A 15,329-nucleotide genomic window follows, 5' to 3' on the forward strand; every position below is an offset into this window, starting at 1 on the left:
GGGGGGAATATATCGTCATAATTTCGTATGTTTGTAATTCCTATTTTTACTTTCTATTTTTTAATGTAAAGGAAAATCGCACGTCATTTGAAAACTTTTTGTAACTGAAAGTGTGTTTCTCTAAAGTCAACGGTCGCATCCACTGAGCAAACAATTCGGAACATCCCGTATTTTCCATGTTAATAATTTTGCATGGGAAAAAAATTATACACACATGAAAAGGGATGTTCAAAAAAAGAGTTGGAAGAGTTGAAAGGATGTTCAAAAAATATCAGTGTTTCTCAACCTTCCTGAAAACAAGAACCAATAAAATTCCTGAAACAATTTGACGGATCATTTGTGTCCCGTATTACGGGATATACCTGTAATTTTCGTTGTTCGGATTTTTTTTAGACATTTGTCCCGTTTTTTCAACTTACTTATGTACTTATACTTATTTGAATTTGTAATATTTACTAAAATCGTGAATACACACACACAATGTTTTCATAATATAAATTATATTGTGATATCGCAAAAATTACAACTATTCACGTCACATATTTGGAAAGTTTAATGTTTTCCCCGTAATTTTAATCACTATCGGTGATTGTGCCTACTTTTAGCAATGCTTTCTGATGACAATTGACGATGTCCCGTATTTTACGAATTGTTATTCAATATCCCAGCTTACCGTACTTTTCTCAATCAAATATGGTTATCAGATCATTAGAATATTTTTTCGGGAAGAACTGTACATTTTTCTTAACTGCGATTTGTAGTAGCCCTTTATTTCTACACACTTCAGCAATTTCGGCAATAATTCGCACAAATCGAATTTGAAGCGATAAATTGTAATTTTTTTACCAAATCCCGTATTTAATATCGCAATTTCCTGAGCTCTCCTCGATGACGTATGGTGAACACAAGTATGAAGGTATAATTTTATTTGAACCCATATTACTTGTATCAGTTACAACGGGTGAGTAATTTTATCATGTATGCTGTCGTCGCGAACCATAGTTCGAGAAACGCTGGTCTATATGATAACCATGGCATTTATTACAGTCTACGTAATCTTGAACCACTGTTTTCCTTTGAGAGTCATCTTTGGTTTCGCGAACGACGAGGAAAAAGAGTAAATTCACCACAAATGATTCAAAAACATTGAGCGATCAGACATTTTTAATTTACACACATTTCTAACTAAAAAAAGAGCAAAAAAAAGTTGTTTTACATTAAAAGCAATATAGAAATATATGTACAGAAAATTACAACGCATCGTGTTTTGCGATTCAAAGTAAAAACAATTGTGCGCTTGAGGAGAGGGAAAAATAACTCCACAGAAGTTTTTTCTAAAGAAATCTTGAGGCAAAACGAGAAATGATTTTTCTTTTTGTTTTGTGCGTTTTGCGTTATGTGTACATTTTATACAAAAATCGAATATATTATGCGATTCTTTCCATCATTCGGATCCTTGGGTAAACATCATCCTCTATGAGATACGCAGACGGGATACCTTCCGACCCATCCTTTCTTGCTGCAATACATCTCGTTGATTCTAGAGTCCAGCAATTTGTGACCGGGATTGCAGCGATACTCGACAGCCAGGTAGTTATTGTTCGGGTACTTAGGGTTGCGTCTCCTGTCGTATCTGTAAACGAAGCCATTCCGTAGTTGCGGGGCACGTATCAGGTGCGCTCTTCCACTTTCGTCTACTTCGTGGCAACTGTAGTCGTAACTGGCGGTCGGATCTTCGACGAGAGCTACGGAAATAAACGTCACATTAAAAGGAAAAATAATCTCATAAATAGCTTTTCAATACGTTGATTCAAAGTTTATACATAAAAATGTTCGATTGTAGACTATACAGGTTGTTTCAAAAAAAAAAAAAACATCGCTGAAATGAAAGGGTAATTCACAGGCATGCGAAAGAATCTAAAACAGCATAGGAACATAGGTGCGTAAACGCCATCCGGAGCCGCTACAGGGAGTTGTTGAGTCACACACTTGTAAATACACTTGGTTGCGTCATACACCTGGTACTATTTGAGAAGGTGCAACAATCCATGCAGCGACGATGCAATGCATCTGGCAAAAACTTTGTGCATTTACTCAAGTATTGTTCCTAAATAAATTATTTTAGAAGGATTCTTCTTCTGCGTCCTTGTATTACGCATTATTTTAACTGGCGTCTGCTGCCTCCAGATGGCGTTTGCGCGCCTATGTTCCTATGTGATTTTGGATTATTGTCGTTTGCCTGAATTGCCCTGTCATTTTGGCTCAATTTTTTGAAACACCGAGTACAGAGTGCATTAGAAAGTTCATTTATCCCGAAATAAGTCGCGAACCGTTGATACTAGAGGTAAATTTCCAATTACAAAAAGTATCAGAATAACGCGTAGACGTCAGATATGCATATTCGTATTGCAAGAAATAATATAGTAATTGAAATAAAAAAAACACTTTTTATTTGATCACCCTGTCCAAAAGACCAATTTGAAAATTGTTGTCTCATCTCTCCTTAGGCCAACAAAAAAAATCCCATGTTTCTAAGTTCTGTATTCGCCGAGATATCTGAATTCGAAAATAGATGAAAATGAGGACAAGGGGAACAGCATATGCGAAGAGTAGAATGAGCTTTTCTCTTAGTTAATGCGGTTCATTCCCTCATTCTGAGTATTTCTGAATTCGAATATCTGAGCGAATATAGCACTTAAGAACATGGAATCGTTAGTGTTGGCATTATTAGAGAGAGATTAGGCAACAACTTTCCCTATGATTGGATTTTTTAGGACAGGGTGACCAAATAAAAAGTCTATTTTTTATTTTAATAACGATACAGGTAGCATACTATCGACCACCCAATAATTACACGCGTGATTCCTTGTGAAAAACTAATATGGAAACGTGATTTCAGTTTATTTGATTTGACCAATAATTATGGAGTTATAACGCATTAAAAATTCATGACGTCACTTTCGAATTCTGCCAAACTCACGAAACATATAACCTGATTTCTAAGGTGATAGGAATGTTATAAGCCTGAGTATAATCAAGAAAGCTAAAGCTGTGCAAACCAGTTTTTTGTTTCTTTACCTTTTCCCTGAAAAAATTTGGCTTAACAGTGAAGGAAAAAAATTTACCACGTTTTGGCAGAAAAAGTGTTGATTTTGGGAAAACAATTTTTCAAAGAGATCTCGTTTGGCTAACGCTTTACATATCTGGTGATAAATTTGCAAATATAGTGTGGCGAAGGTAACACGTAATAACAAGGTTAACACCACTCTCCACGAAGAGGAAAAAGTGCCAATCTTGGAGGAAAATAACTGAACTTGGCTTTTAACGAGATTGAATATTTCGGTTGAATTTTCAATTAGCGGCAACCCGCTGCAAGGGGAATTTTTTTTAGTTGGGTATTCGTCATATAACGGGTCAAAACGTCATAACTCCCTAAATATTTGTCCGATCCTAAAATGGAAAAACTTTTCTTCATTAGTTTTTCACAAGGAATCACGTGTGTAATTATCAGGCGCTCGATAGCATCCACCACGTACACAACTACTTGCTAAATGAATGGCGTATCTGAGATCTACACGTTATTTAGATACTTTTTCTAGATGAAAATATGTTTCTAAGAAGGGAATTTCCTGTGCACCCTATATACGTAACATTAAATCGATGGCGGGACGGAAGACCAACCTTTCGCGGTTTTTGGTTTTTCGTATAATCATCGCATCGAAAATCATACCTGAAACAGGTTGCCTTGAGTAGTAGTAAGGATCGTGGTAGTACCAGTAGCGGTACGGATCGTAGGCGTCTCCGTAGTGGCCGTAGAGATACTGAGCCCTGAGTTCTTCGCTGAATTCGTGAGCCCTCGTCTTGTAAATGTCCTTGAGGTACTTGTCTCTGAGCTCCGGGTGAAGACTGTTGATCCAGGCTAGTTGCGATTCGCTCAGTGTCATGACGACAGGGTGTCCGCTCGCAGAATACATGTACGAGGTCGGGTAGTGGTAACCGGCTTGGGTCAACCAGTGTAAGTATCTCCATCTCTCGTCACTCTGCGGCATTTCATCTTCTGCTTCTTTCTCTTTGTTGGTGCCATCAATGAGAGCCACGTCGTCTTTAGAGTCACGCAGAGTAGCTCGAGTCAATCCTAGGCCTTGCCTTCCTCGCCTCACGTAGATCGTCGACGGGGCGGCTTTTGAGGTCTTTTCTTCTTGTTGTTGCTCGCCGTGTACAAAGTGTCTGCGATCTGGGTACAAAAGCATGTGCAGCCTCGCCTCGTCGCTCTGCATCTCTTCGTCGGGTGATGTCACGGTCTCGTCCTTGCCGTCGTCCCATTTAAAGAGTGGTCTCTGCGTCGTAGGAGTTTGAGTTGTTGTTTGTTGATCTTCATCCATCTTTTTCTCTGGCAAAACATCATCTGATACGACAAGAACAAAAAAAGAACTTCAAGGTTTTAAAAAAAAATGAATTACCACTTCATCATAAAAGACGATTTTCATAAGAAATCTCGGCGAAAATAATGTTTTTTTTCTCAATACTTACCACGCTCTTCGAGGCAAACGGGTGGTTCCGGTGTCCATGTACCATCGGTGCAGGTCGCTACGTCGGGTCCGAGCAGCTTGAAACCTTTACCACAAGTATACTTCACGACAGAACCGTCTTTCATGAGGAAGACTTGCCCGTTCGTTGGGGATAATGGGACTGGACATCGTACCGTCGGTTCGACAGCGATTAGCCCACCTAATTTAGATCACACGTATATTTAAAAAAAATATGTTTTATGAAAATTATTTTTCTACCTCGTTAGGCAATTTACCCTATTGTGGCACTTAATTTTGAGTCTGAATACCAGCTGGATGACTTATCGGGTGACTACTGACAGAAAGTTTGTGAATGAAAAAAATCCCTTTGTCCAAAAAGTAGAAACTTTGACTGATTTTACCCCACAAAAAATTTTAACACGTTTTTCAGACAAATTATGCCGCCTGGCAGTCGAGTGGTTAGAGAACTAACTTCTCACTGTGCAGGTCTGGGTTCGAATCCCGGTTCGGGCATGGATGTTTCCTAACACTAACAAATTCCCTTGCCGGATCATGCTGATCCCTTGGGAATGCGTGAAGATCACGTTATTTATAAAAAAAAAATTAATATTTTCTTTTTACTGGTTTACGCGTTTCGGCTCTACATTGGAGAGAGAGCCGTCTTCAGAACCTCGTGTTCAGAGACCACACACAAGTAAAATCGTTGAACGGAGGAGCGATGTTTACCAGAATCAGAATAAAAATTTTAAGGGGATGCCTGGCCCTTAAAATTTTTATTAGGAGCGATGTTTACTTTTGGTCGTCTTGTCTTATATGGAGAGTTTGCCTTTGTATTGGCTGAGCCCAACTGGTCTTTGAATTGAAATTGGGGTGTCATCTGTTGCAAAGCGTTGAAAACCCTGTCTCGACCGAGGTCTATAAAGTCTGCCCAAACTGGTGATGTAGAGATGGCGTCAGATCTTTTCCTATATCATAATTTGCCAAGATTTCCTCGTTAAAGATGGAAGCAACACGCCACCTATATACGTCACCAACGCGTCCAGCTTTGGTAGACTTTATAGACTGCAGTGAAATATATAGAATTTAACAACTATAAACAGTTATTGTAAACTATAATTAAAACAGATTAGATGGATTAAGTGCAACCAGAGTTGTTCGGCTAGTTTTCGGACCACACACATATACCGATTTTTTAGTTATATTTTCTTCCCTCCATAAATTATAGATGCCTTTTTTGCCTGCCTATTTCGATCATTTTTAGTGCCTAAAGTTCCGGGCTCTTGTGATAGCATTCAATACATTTTTAAAATATCAAGAGTTTTCTATTTTTCGTGAAAGTTTTGTTATCTTATATTGATCAATTGGATAATTCGCGGCACTTGTTTTTCCGTCCCCTTGAGCTTCGAATTATTCAAGTTCAACTTGTACATGTTTTGAAATGGGAGACCAGCTCGCATTCCACGTCTTAAAGTTGAAAAACCACTTTCACACCATCAAGCACTGTAAGAATCGAACCAAGATCCTCGTTATGCGAGGATACACGACCGCACAGCGCGGTTAGAGAGAAATTAACGTATTTAATATTTGAATGCCCATACAGTATTTTCAAGCGTTTATGACAGAAATCGCAGTGTAAATTCATAGTTCAAAGCACAGTGAAACCTCGATATAACGATACTCTGCGGAACAAGAAAAAATATCGTTGTAGAGAGGTTATCGTTATATCGAGAGGTAGCATTATCATGATGCACAGCAATTCATGCTATCTTCGGCATCTCTTCTGAATTGGCGTTGTTAGTACCACCATAAAATGCATTTATGAGTGTTTATTCACAGCAAAAAATTGTGATTGATTAGCTGATGAATAAAGTTCAGTTAGTTCTCCCCCCCCCCCTCCGTAGTCTTTTATCGTACAGTACTTTTGTGTATTACGTAGAAAATAGCTTCACGGTAACTTCATAAACATTTTTAACTCCCTTTACGGTCACGGACGTAATATTGCGTCCAAACGCCTGTGGAATAAATTCAAACAACCTCTCCGTTTTCTTCCTCCCCGTCCACCATCGCGAAGCTTTACAGGAGTGTTTCCCAAAGTGAGCAATAGCGCCCCCGGTGGGCGATGGAATAGTCCAGGAGGCGATAGAAGCTACGGGTGTAACATTGGATCCTATGGGTTCACTTGAGTTGAGGTGGGGGCCATGAGAAAAAAAAAATTCTGAAGAAGGGGCGATGGGGGAAACAAAAAATTTGGGAAACTATGCTTTACAGCAGTGGTTCTCAACCGATGCTCCGCGTGGAGCCCTTGGGGCTCTTTGTGCACTCTCCAGGGGCTCCGTGGACGCTCGAGGAAAAAGAACACTAAAATAGTAAAATTTAAAACAAATAATTATAATACAAGATATACAGAAGACTGGATGTTGTGAAGATATTTATTATTTGAGATGTTAATTTTTTAAGGAAGGAAAAAACTTATCTCTGCCTCTACCGGGAGTCGAACCCGGGTCCCTCGATTGCCGGACGAGTGCTCTGACCGCTAAGCTACAGAGGAGATAGAGATTTTTCCTTCGCTAGAGCGCATATATGCCGAACGGAACCGTGCAATGGACGGTGAAACCGATCAGCTAATAGCTCATGGACGACGAGCCACCAGAGGGCTATATATATGACATGAATGTTGCTCTTCACTTGTAAATACAAGATATATAGAAGACTGGATGTTGTGAAGATATTCAGCACAGATTTATCGCCGATTCATCAAATAGAGATAATCCTAATTTGTTTGCAAAAATCTTGTACGTGAAGTAATTAAAGATTAGTGCAAAATGCCGATGCTATTAGGCATCCTTGCAAAAAAAAACTGGTGAGGTATTTAAAAATATATTGAAAATGATTTTGAACGAAGCATAAAAACATCGTTGTAGCAGTTTTAAAATCTCCTATAAAATATCGTTATGAGGGATTAATATCGTAGCAATGGATTTCGCCGTATGGAAAACGTCAACATTAGACTATGCGTCAAAACTAATGACCAGGTAGAGATAACATAGGGCACATGTTCTTGTATATCTTTCCGAAGAAATTCCAAATAAGATTTGAAAAAAACATCATTGCAGAGAGATTTATCGTTGTAGCGAAGTTTCACTGTTACGTGCCTGTTATATATTATTCACTGTTATTATATACTCTGATCGCGCATTCGCAAAGCCTTCCTCCTGTTTTGATCGATGCATTTGTGTGACACACGTTCCTCTTGTTCACTATATTTTTTCATGTACTGTACGTGCGTAATTTCCACACACATTTTGTTATTTAACTTTACTACGTACTTTATAATTTTGTAACTGTACAACAGTTTTGAAAAAGTTGAAAGTGCTAATAAATGAATGCTACCGAACATTTTGGGATAAATTAAATGTTTTTACAATTTTTAAAGAATTCGATCTTGATTATGATCAGCAATTTTTTTTCTTTTCCATCAACAGGAAGTTTTTAACCAGAATTTTTATTGAAATTTTGTCTCGTTGTATGCAATGCTCGCGCAATCATAAGTACACTGATTATCATAATTATGCGAATTGAAAAAGTTCAATAACTTAAAACTTTATATGAATAAGAAAGTTAATTAATTAAATTCGTCCGATTAAAATGCTATGTATGATAGATCCACTTCCAACTTTTTTTTTAAACGTCTCAAACTTGATATTCAAGTCAAGCATTATACAATATGCTATACAAGTCAATAATATTCTATCGGTATAATACAATATACACCTTACTGCCAAAGCCCGAAAATGGCAATTCGTGACGGAGAGCCGACCACTTCGCGAATTGCTCAATTTCATTAAATATTGACCCGGCTGTCCGGCCAGTTCGCGAAGTGGTCGATAATCCCTGGCCAAAAGTCCGATAACAAAAGACATGATTCGGGCTCATTGTCAAGTTGGCGTATTTTTTTTTGTGATTATTATGTGCACGTTAGTTATGGCATCCCATCAAACCGCAGTCACGATGCGGTAATCATTTTTCCTTCAAAATTTTGCAGAAAAAACTATATGTTTATATAATTATTTGTGTAGTTTTTTCTCTTAAATTTCACTTTTTTGTCTCTCGTCACAGGGATCTAATCCAATACAGCTGCTAAATATATAAACATGTATCACACGTTGACAATTTAAAAAAAATGGTTTTGGCTCCTGCCGGCCGTCTTACATCAGCACATCGAGCTTTGGCCAGGGATCTCTGGCTACTTCGCGAAATTGCCGGCGAAAGTCCGAATCATTTCTGCAATTCGGACATCGGCCAATACTCTTGGCCTATTAGTGAAGTGGCTGGCCCCGTTGTGAATTGGTCGCACTTCGGGCTTTGATAGCAACATATATAAAAATCGTGCAGTTTGGGCAAAAATAGATTGAGTTGAATTAAGTGTGTGATAAGCATTTGGTCATGTACTCTAACGCACGCACATATAGTCTCGTACCCAAAACAAAACTGTCATCAATTATTTATTAGTCGATTGAAATTGATGTTCGATTTTGAAGCCTGTTCATAAATCAATTTCCGCAGTGAAAAATTGATATCACGTCGATTTTTGATTCTACTTATCATCAAATCGTTGCTATTTGACACCACCGAACACCGTGAGATACCACTCTATCGAGTAAGGATTCAATCGAAAATTCCTCTCGAAATTAATAAAATAAAACGTAAATAAAATAAAATTATGAACTTTTTCAAGAGAATAAAATAATAAGAGTGATAAACTGAATGACGAAGAAAAACAGTCCATTATAAGTAAAGTTAATTTTTAGTCGATGAATAATCAATTGCCCATTTCTGAATGTAAAATTTATACTTTCGCAACGATCGGAATTGAGCCTTGAGAAAATGAGTTTTATCGCAATATAATCAATCATACAATTTAAACTTTTGACAGTCATTATGTGTGTGTGTGTGTGAAAAATATTAAAACATTTTACTGGTGAAGGTTTTAACAACTGGATGTTGCGAAGATATATTTTGGAAAGAGAGAAAATTCAACTGCCCCTGCGGGGAATCGAACCCACGTCCTTTCACTTTCCGGGTGAACGCACTAGACTACAGAGGCACCGAATAGCTCGATCTTTCCTTGGAGCTCGTGTACACTGAAACGGACTAAGTAGGTTTACTGGTGTTTCGATAACTGGTTTATGTCATGAAATAATTAATTGGAAGTTCTAATCGGCTGTAGTAGTCCGTCGAAAGGTTTTTTGAGGACAGTAACTTTTGCTTGCCAAAATGTAAACTGATTCTATGAATTAATTAGTTAGTATTTCAAAATAATTAACAGTGTTGAGAAGAGTGTTATTAATAACACTCTTTTCAGCACTGATTTTCTTGCCGAAAATATTTCAGTGATTTAAGGACGACTTTGGGACGCTGAATCTGAATCTGGCATTTTTTTTTTTGTCGATTTGGCTCTAGTTTTTGAAATAAAGTAAAAATTAAGCTTCAATATCAATACATAAACAGTATAAAAAGCACGTTGAAACTGTGTGAAATGTAAATTAATAATAAACTTAAGATCAATACTCTTAGACCACTGATGTCTGATGGTGATATAAATGTAATAATGTAGTGAATAAAATAGGAAAATAATTAAAAAATTAGCTCCAAAATTCCTAAGACAAAAATTTCAATGCGAGTCGGTCGTTTAAACCAAATACATCAATAAAGTTGCCATATTTAAGTTTCGATTTTGACCCATATATAAATATAGGTCAGAAAATATAGGTCCTACACGTGTCGGAGAAAAGTGACACCTCTTCAATATTTCCTGGGAGTTTGGCGAGAAATTTATACGGGCATCTTTCAATTTCTAAAAACTACCACGCTTATATATACCATTTACTTCATGCCGTATGTGTAACAACTACCAACGTGATGATGCATGAACCCAACGTATAATTCACGCTCAAGAGCTGCAACTGTGATGTCTTGTATTTCAGTTCACTCTAACTGAAGTTCACCAAGTTCATTTAGTGAACACATAGTTAATAATATAAATTACCTAGTCCTTTTAATGAGTAATGCACATCAACAATAAATCGTCGGCGTTCAAGCAAAAGTCACGAAGGCCAGTTTTGAGATTTTGCCAATTTAAACTTTTGAGTCGTTATGAAAAATAGTGAAAAATATTCATTAATAATATTAAAAAATTTTATTAATAATTTATTTTATTAATAATAAAAAAAATATACTCCCACAGTAAATAACTGGTTCATGGTTCACAACTGTTCATATCATGAAATAACAAAGGTTTACAAAAAAAACTTTTTGGAAGATTTTTTCAAGTCTTGATCACGGATTTTTATATTATTTTCAGCTCTGATTCCAAAATTGCAATCAATTTTTTCCCACGTAAGATTTTTCTTCATAAAATGATTTTATATTTTTTGGAAAATAACTCAAATCCAAATATTTTGGAATTTTATTTTTATTTTATCACCTCATAAATACACACTTCACATTTATATCTTAGCTCAGTCATTATAATGATAGGCCCTAAAATCATACTAAAATCAATGAAATACCTTTGGCAATGATTGACTACATTCACACAATGTACTTTCAATGTGATTTGTATGCTGCGTATGTATTATTACTAAATTTTTTTGTTCACTTTATCTCAAAAAGTAAAGCCAATATAACCAAACCAATGCCAGATTCGGAATCAGCGCCCCAATATCACCCTAAAATCACTGAATTATCTTTGGCGATGATCTACTATACCTGTATTACACAGTTTCAATGTGATTCGTGGTGTGGTATATGCTGCTTATATATTACTATTAAAATTTAATTTTGACTTTTTCCAAAAATGTAGAGCCATCTGATAAAATCTATGCCAGATTCGGAATCAGAGCCCAAATAATCACCATAAAATCCGCAGGAATATCTTTGGAAATAATTTACTATATTTGGTTATAACGCACAGTTTCAATGTGGTTTGTACGCTGTGCTTATACATTACTATTGAAACTTAATTTTCACTTAAACTATCTCAAAAATTATATGCGATGGAATTTTTAATTATTTGCTAGTAATTATCATCCAAAAACTGTAAAAAAACACTAATTATTTTTAAGAAAGCTTTTTCCTGTAGACCTGCGTAATTAATTGGATATTCTAATCAATTGCAGCAGTCTATCAAAAGGTTTTTGATGGACTTGGTGACTTTGACTTGGTTTAATGCCGACGAAATCTGCTAAAAATTTCTGCTTGACGATAAAAGTGCCTACAGAACTTAGTGAAATATGGGCACCTCTGTGTTGCTTCTAGCAACGGAAATTTAATTTTGTTAGCGAAGCTTTACCAAATTGTGTCGAGCATTAATTGTAGATAACGCTGGGTAATGTAATTACCTCGAAATCGCATTTTTTTCCACTTGGTGACTTTTTCCTGAACGTCGACTACATGTGTGTTACGAAAAAGGAAAATTTTATCCGATTTCTCTATTATTCTTGCACGTCGCGAAAAAAATTGCTAAACGGAGCCGAATATTCTAAGATATTAGACGTGAGGGAATCTCGGTACCGAAAATAATCCAGTTCCATTTATAGAGACACTGTTTCGAACACATCACACTGTATTTAAAGAGTCCAAACGGTTTAAGAACCCAATCGCGCATTAAGTATGATTAAGATTTTTTTTTTAAATTAAAGACCGAGAGGAGACGTTGAATCGAAATCTTACCAGAGCCAAGCAAGAGAATCGTCGTTAACGCCACGAAATTCATGTCGTTCATTGTGTGAAGAGCTTGACGCGTCACCGAGCTTATAAATTCAATCGGTCTGCCCACAGAATTTCATCCAGACCAGGAGCAATTAAAACTGAAAGAAAAGACACACAAACAGCACATGTGTGTCTTGTCGACTTGTGCAACACGGATTTCACACTTTTCTTTTTTTTTTCTTTCTTACTTATTCTTAATGTATGGACAAAAACTTCCTCGTTTCGGAACAGATCATCCAATTCGATGTTTGACCATTCGAAGAACGGAAAGTGGGTGGAGTTATACTAATGGTAGCCCTAAGCGTAATCTTGTATATTCCGCTTTTCTTTGCTCCCTACTCTTTGTTTATATCATAGAAATCTTGTTGCGAAACCCTGCGCTGACAGATGCGATAGGGTATCATCAACTTCTTCTTTTTAGAGGTCAATCTCAGCCAGACAAAGTTTCTTCTTTCCGAACTCGTCGTTTAGATTTTGAGGAAAAAGAAACGCTTATAAACACAAACAGTGTTTCGTTTTCCGAAAATGAAATTCGTGTAAACTTTGATTTAATTGCATTTTAAAACTCGTATTTTTACTGTTTAGTACAGAGGTCTTCAACCTTTCGGACATCGCGGGCCTAATAAAACTTTCCACGAAGCTCGGGGCCACCAAGTCATATCGGGGGTATTCACGGTTTTTCAACGAGGGTTTCCCAAACTATTGAACACTTTTATTTACTCTGAATTTATGTCACATTTTTATTTATTTTCAAATGACTTCCTTTCATTAATTAATTAATTCTTTTTAATCATTTGTTTTCATTAAATCTGAAAATTTTCCCGACCATTCCGAAATTAATTTTTTCATTAATTTCAAATTTTCGTTAATTATGGAATTATTTCTTCCAAAAATTCATGAGTTTACAATTCTGAAATTATTCTATATAATTCTGAGCTCTATAATTTCTATCAGTAGTTCTGAAATTATTTCTCTCAGTAATTCTGCAACTAATTTTCATTAATTATATATATTTTCATCAATTATGAAATTCTTTTTTCAATAATTCTGAAATTATTTCTTTCATTAAAGTATTTTTTAGCATTTCCAGTGAATTCTGTTAATTATGCATATCTTTTAGATGCCAAATTCGAAGTATGTGGCCTATGTGAAATCGTAGACCTCAAAAACCGTTTTTTGGCTCGGGGTCCTCGAATTCTTTACGATAGCCCTTTTTAATGTATCAAATGCGCAGCATCACTATTGAATCTGGAAAGTATCTCACAGTTCTCTGCATTTTAGTGCATGTAGGTTATACTTAAGTCCACATAATTATAAAAATTCTGATTATTTTATTATCTGATGTATGATGTGTCTTATATATTCCAGTCGTCAGAGCTCTTTAATTTTTTTTAATTTTTTTTTTTTTGGAATTTAACTGTTTTTCTATATAAAGTAGCTGTTTTCTAAAAAATGGTCGGCGGGCCACAGCAAAAAGCTCGGAGAACCACATTTGGCCCTCGGGCCATGGATTGAAGACACCTTGTTTAGTAGAAATACTTGTATTGTGGGAACATAGTGCATGCTTAATTGTAGGAAACCTCGAGATAATCCCCAATAGGTTCTAGGCACCTCTGAAACCCCGAGAGGTTCTATTTTATGCGACTCTAAATCCTCAGTCTGTCGTGAAATGCCAAAGCCTCCTAGATACTACTATTTAGGAATCTTTGGAAGTGGAGCGCTTCGATATCTCCTTGAGATGAGAAGCGGGATGTGTCTTATCCTTAAATCCATGTACAACGTCTAGCAGAAGTACTAAAAATATGCTTATTTTACATATAAAGTTGGCAACAATTTTTTTTTTTTTTTTTTGGCCAAAATATCATGAAATAACATTTATTTTCTTCGGGCGTATCAAAATTATTTGTTGCTTTTAACTGGTTCTTATAAAATTGATAGCAAAATATTATTACTAAAATAATCAAAAAGCGCATTGTTTCTTGAAATATATTCAGAGGCTTTCATTTTACATAATGATAGCACGAGGCACTACCAAACACGCGCTTTCATTTTCTCACTCTAGCTTTTTCTTTCTCGAAGACCTCTGAGGTCCATTCAATGTCGATCATCAAAGCAGATGGGCGTGAGATAACATGTATCAACTCGAGAACGAACTTTGTATTTTCTGTTTCATCCTCGAAGTCTGTGAATCGGTGAATTTGGTGCGATCATCACTCGAGAAAGTTTCTGTGTGAGACACATCATAGTAGTTTTTATTACTTTTTATAGACGAGTTCTCCATCGCTAGACTGCAATAAATTCGTGACGTCACGCGAACTTCTTTGATAGACCGCAATCACGTGCGTTTACGGAACAAGCCCGACGCCAAAAAAAAAGAGTAATAATAACAATATTCCCGATCTAAGCTATACATTGAGTTATTCATTTGACGATACACTCGAGCATATGATGTTTCCACATTTGACTGAAGCCAATCTTCTCTAGTTTTTTGGACCTAAGCGAACTACGTCTATTGAAAAGATGGAATTTTTCAAGAGCGTGAACCTGTTTCTCGCAACGTTACTGCTCGTTTGTTCAATTCTGACGGTGAATTGTCATTCTGTCGTCGGTGCCCACTACGATAACGAAATCGATGATGACGACGGAAGCAGTTTAGCGCAAAAAAATCTGATTAACGGTCGGGCAGACGTCGTTTTTCTACTCGACAGGTCGGGAAGCGTCGGATCAACAAACTTTGAGATAATGCGAGGTTTCGTGGAGTCGTTGCTCACTCACGTCGTCGTCGACGCGAACGCAACCAGGGTCGCCGTCATCAGTTACAGCAACACTGCAGGTACGTGGGCAATGTGTATATATTAAAATGACAAAAAAATGTATTTACAAAGATATATTTGGGGTGGGGCTACGTGTGGGGGTTTGTTATTTGTTTATGAAAGGATAATTGTTTTGTAACTTATTATAATGGAGAAAAATGAATGCGAAGTTGTGCCCAAGTCACTCCACACCAGAAGGGTGACTCCTCTACTGCTC

General features: G+C 36.6%; 2 protein-coding genes across 3 annotated transcripts in view; one reads left to right on the forward strand and one right to left on the reverse strand.

The window, feature by feature from the left end:
* LOC149067431 (uncharacterized) overlaps positions 1 to 12,608 on the reverse strand; it is a 48,493-nt gene extending 35,885 nt beyond the window's left edge. Inside the window, exon 1 of one of the 2 annotated variants that reach the window (XM_089252744.1) lies at positions 12,261 to 12,608. In XM_089252744.1, the coding sequence (XP_089108870.1) occupies positions 12,261 to 12,312 (52 nt within the window). In that variant the 5' untranslated portion in view covers positions 12,313 to 12,608. The remainder of the gene's footprint in view (positions 1 to 12,260) is intronic. The other variant, XM_089252745.1, reaches the window with a different exon arrangement.
* A 1,903-nt stretch (positions 12,609 to 14,511) lies between these two features.
* LOC149067432 (sushi, von Willebrand factor type A, EGF and pentraxin domain-containing protein 1-like) overlaps positions 14,512 to 15,329 on the forward strand; it is a 77,981-nt gene continuing 77,163 nt past the window's right edge. Inside the window, exon 1 of the mRNA XM_089252633.1 lies at positions 14,512 to 15,132. Coding sequence (XP_089108759.1) covers positions 14,820 to 15,132 — 313 coding nt within the window. The 5' untranslated portion in view covers positions 14,512 to 14,819. The remainder of the gene's footprint in view (positions 15,133 to 15,329) is intronic.

Source organism: Pholcus phalangioides, unplaced genomic scaffold (assembly GCF_987345545.1).
Source record: "Pholcus phalangioides strain wild (caught in Gottingen) unplaced genomic scaffold, Ppha-v1.0 ptg000030l_1, whole genome shotgun sequence".
NCBI lineage: Eukaryota > Metazoa > Arthropoda > Arachnida > Araneae > Pholcidae > Pholcus > Pholcus phalangioides.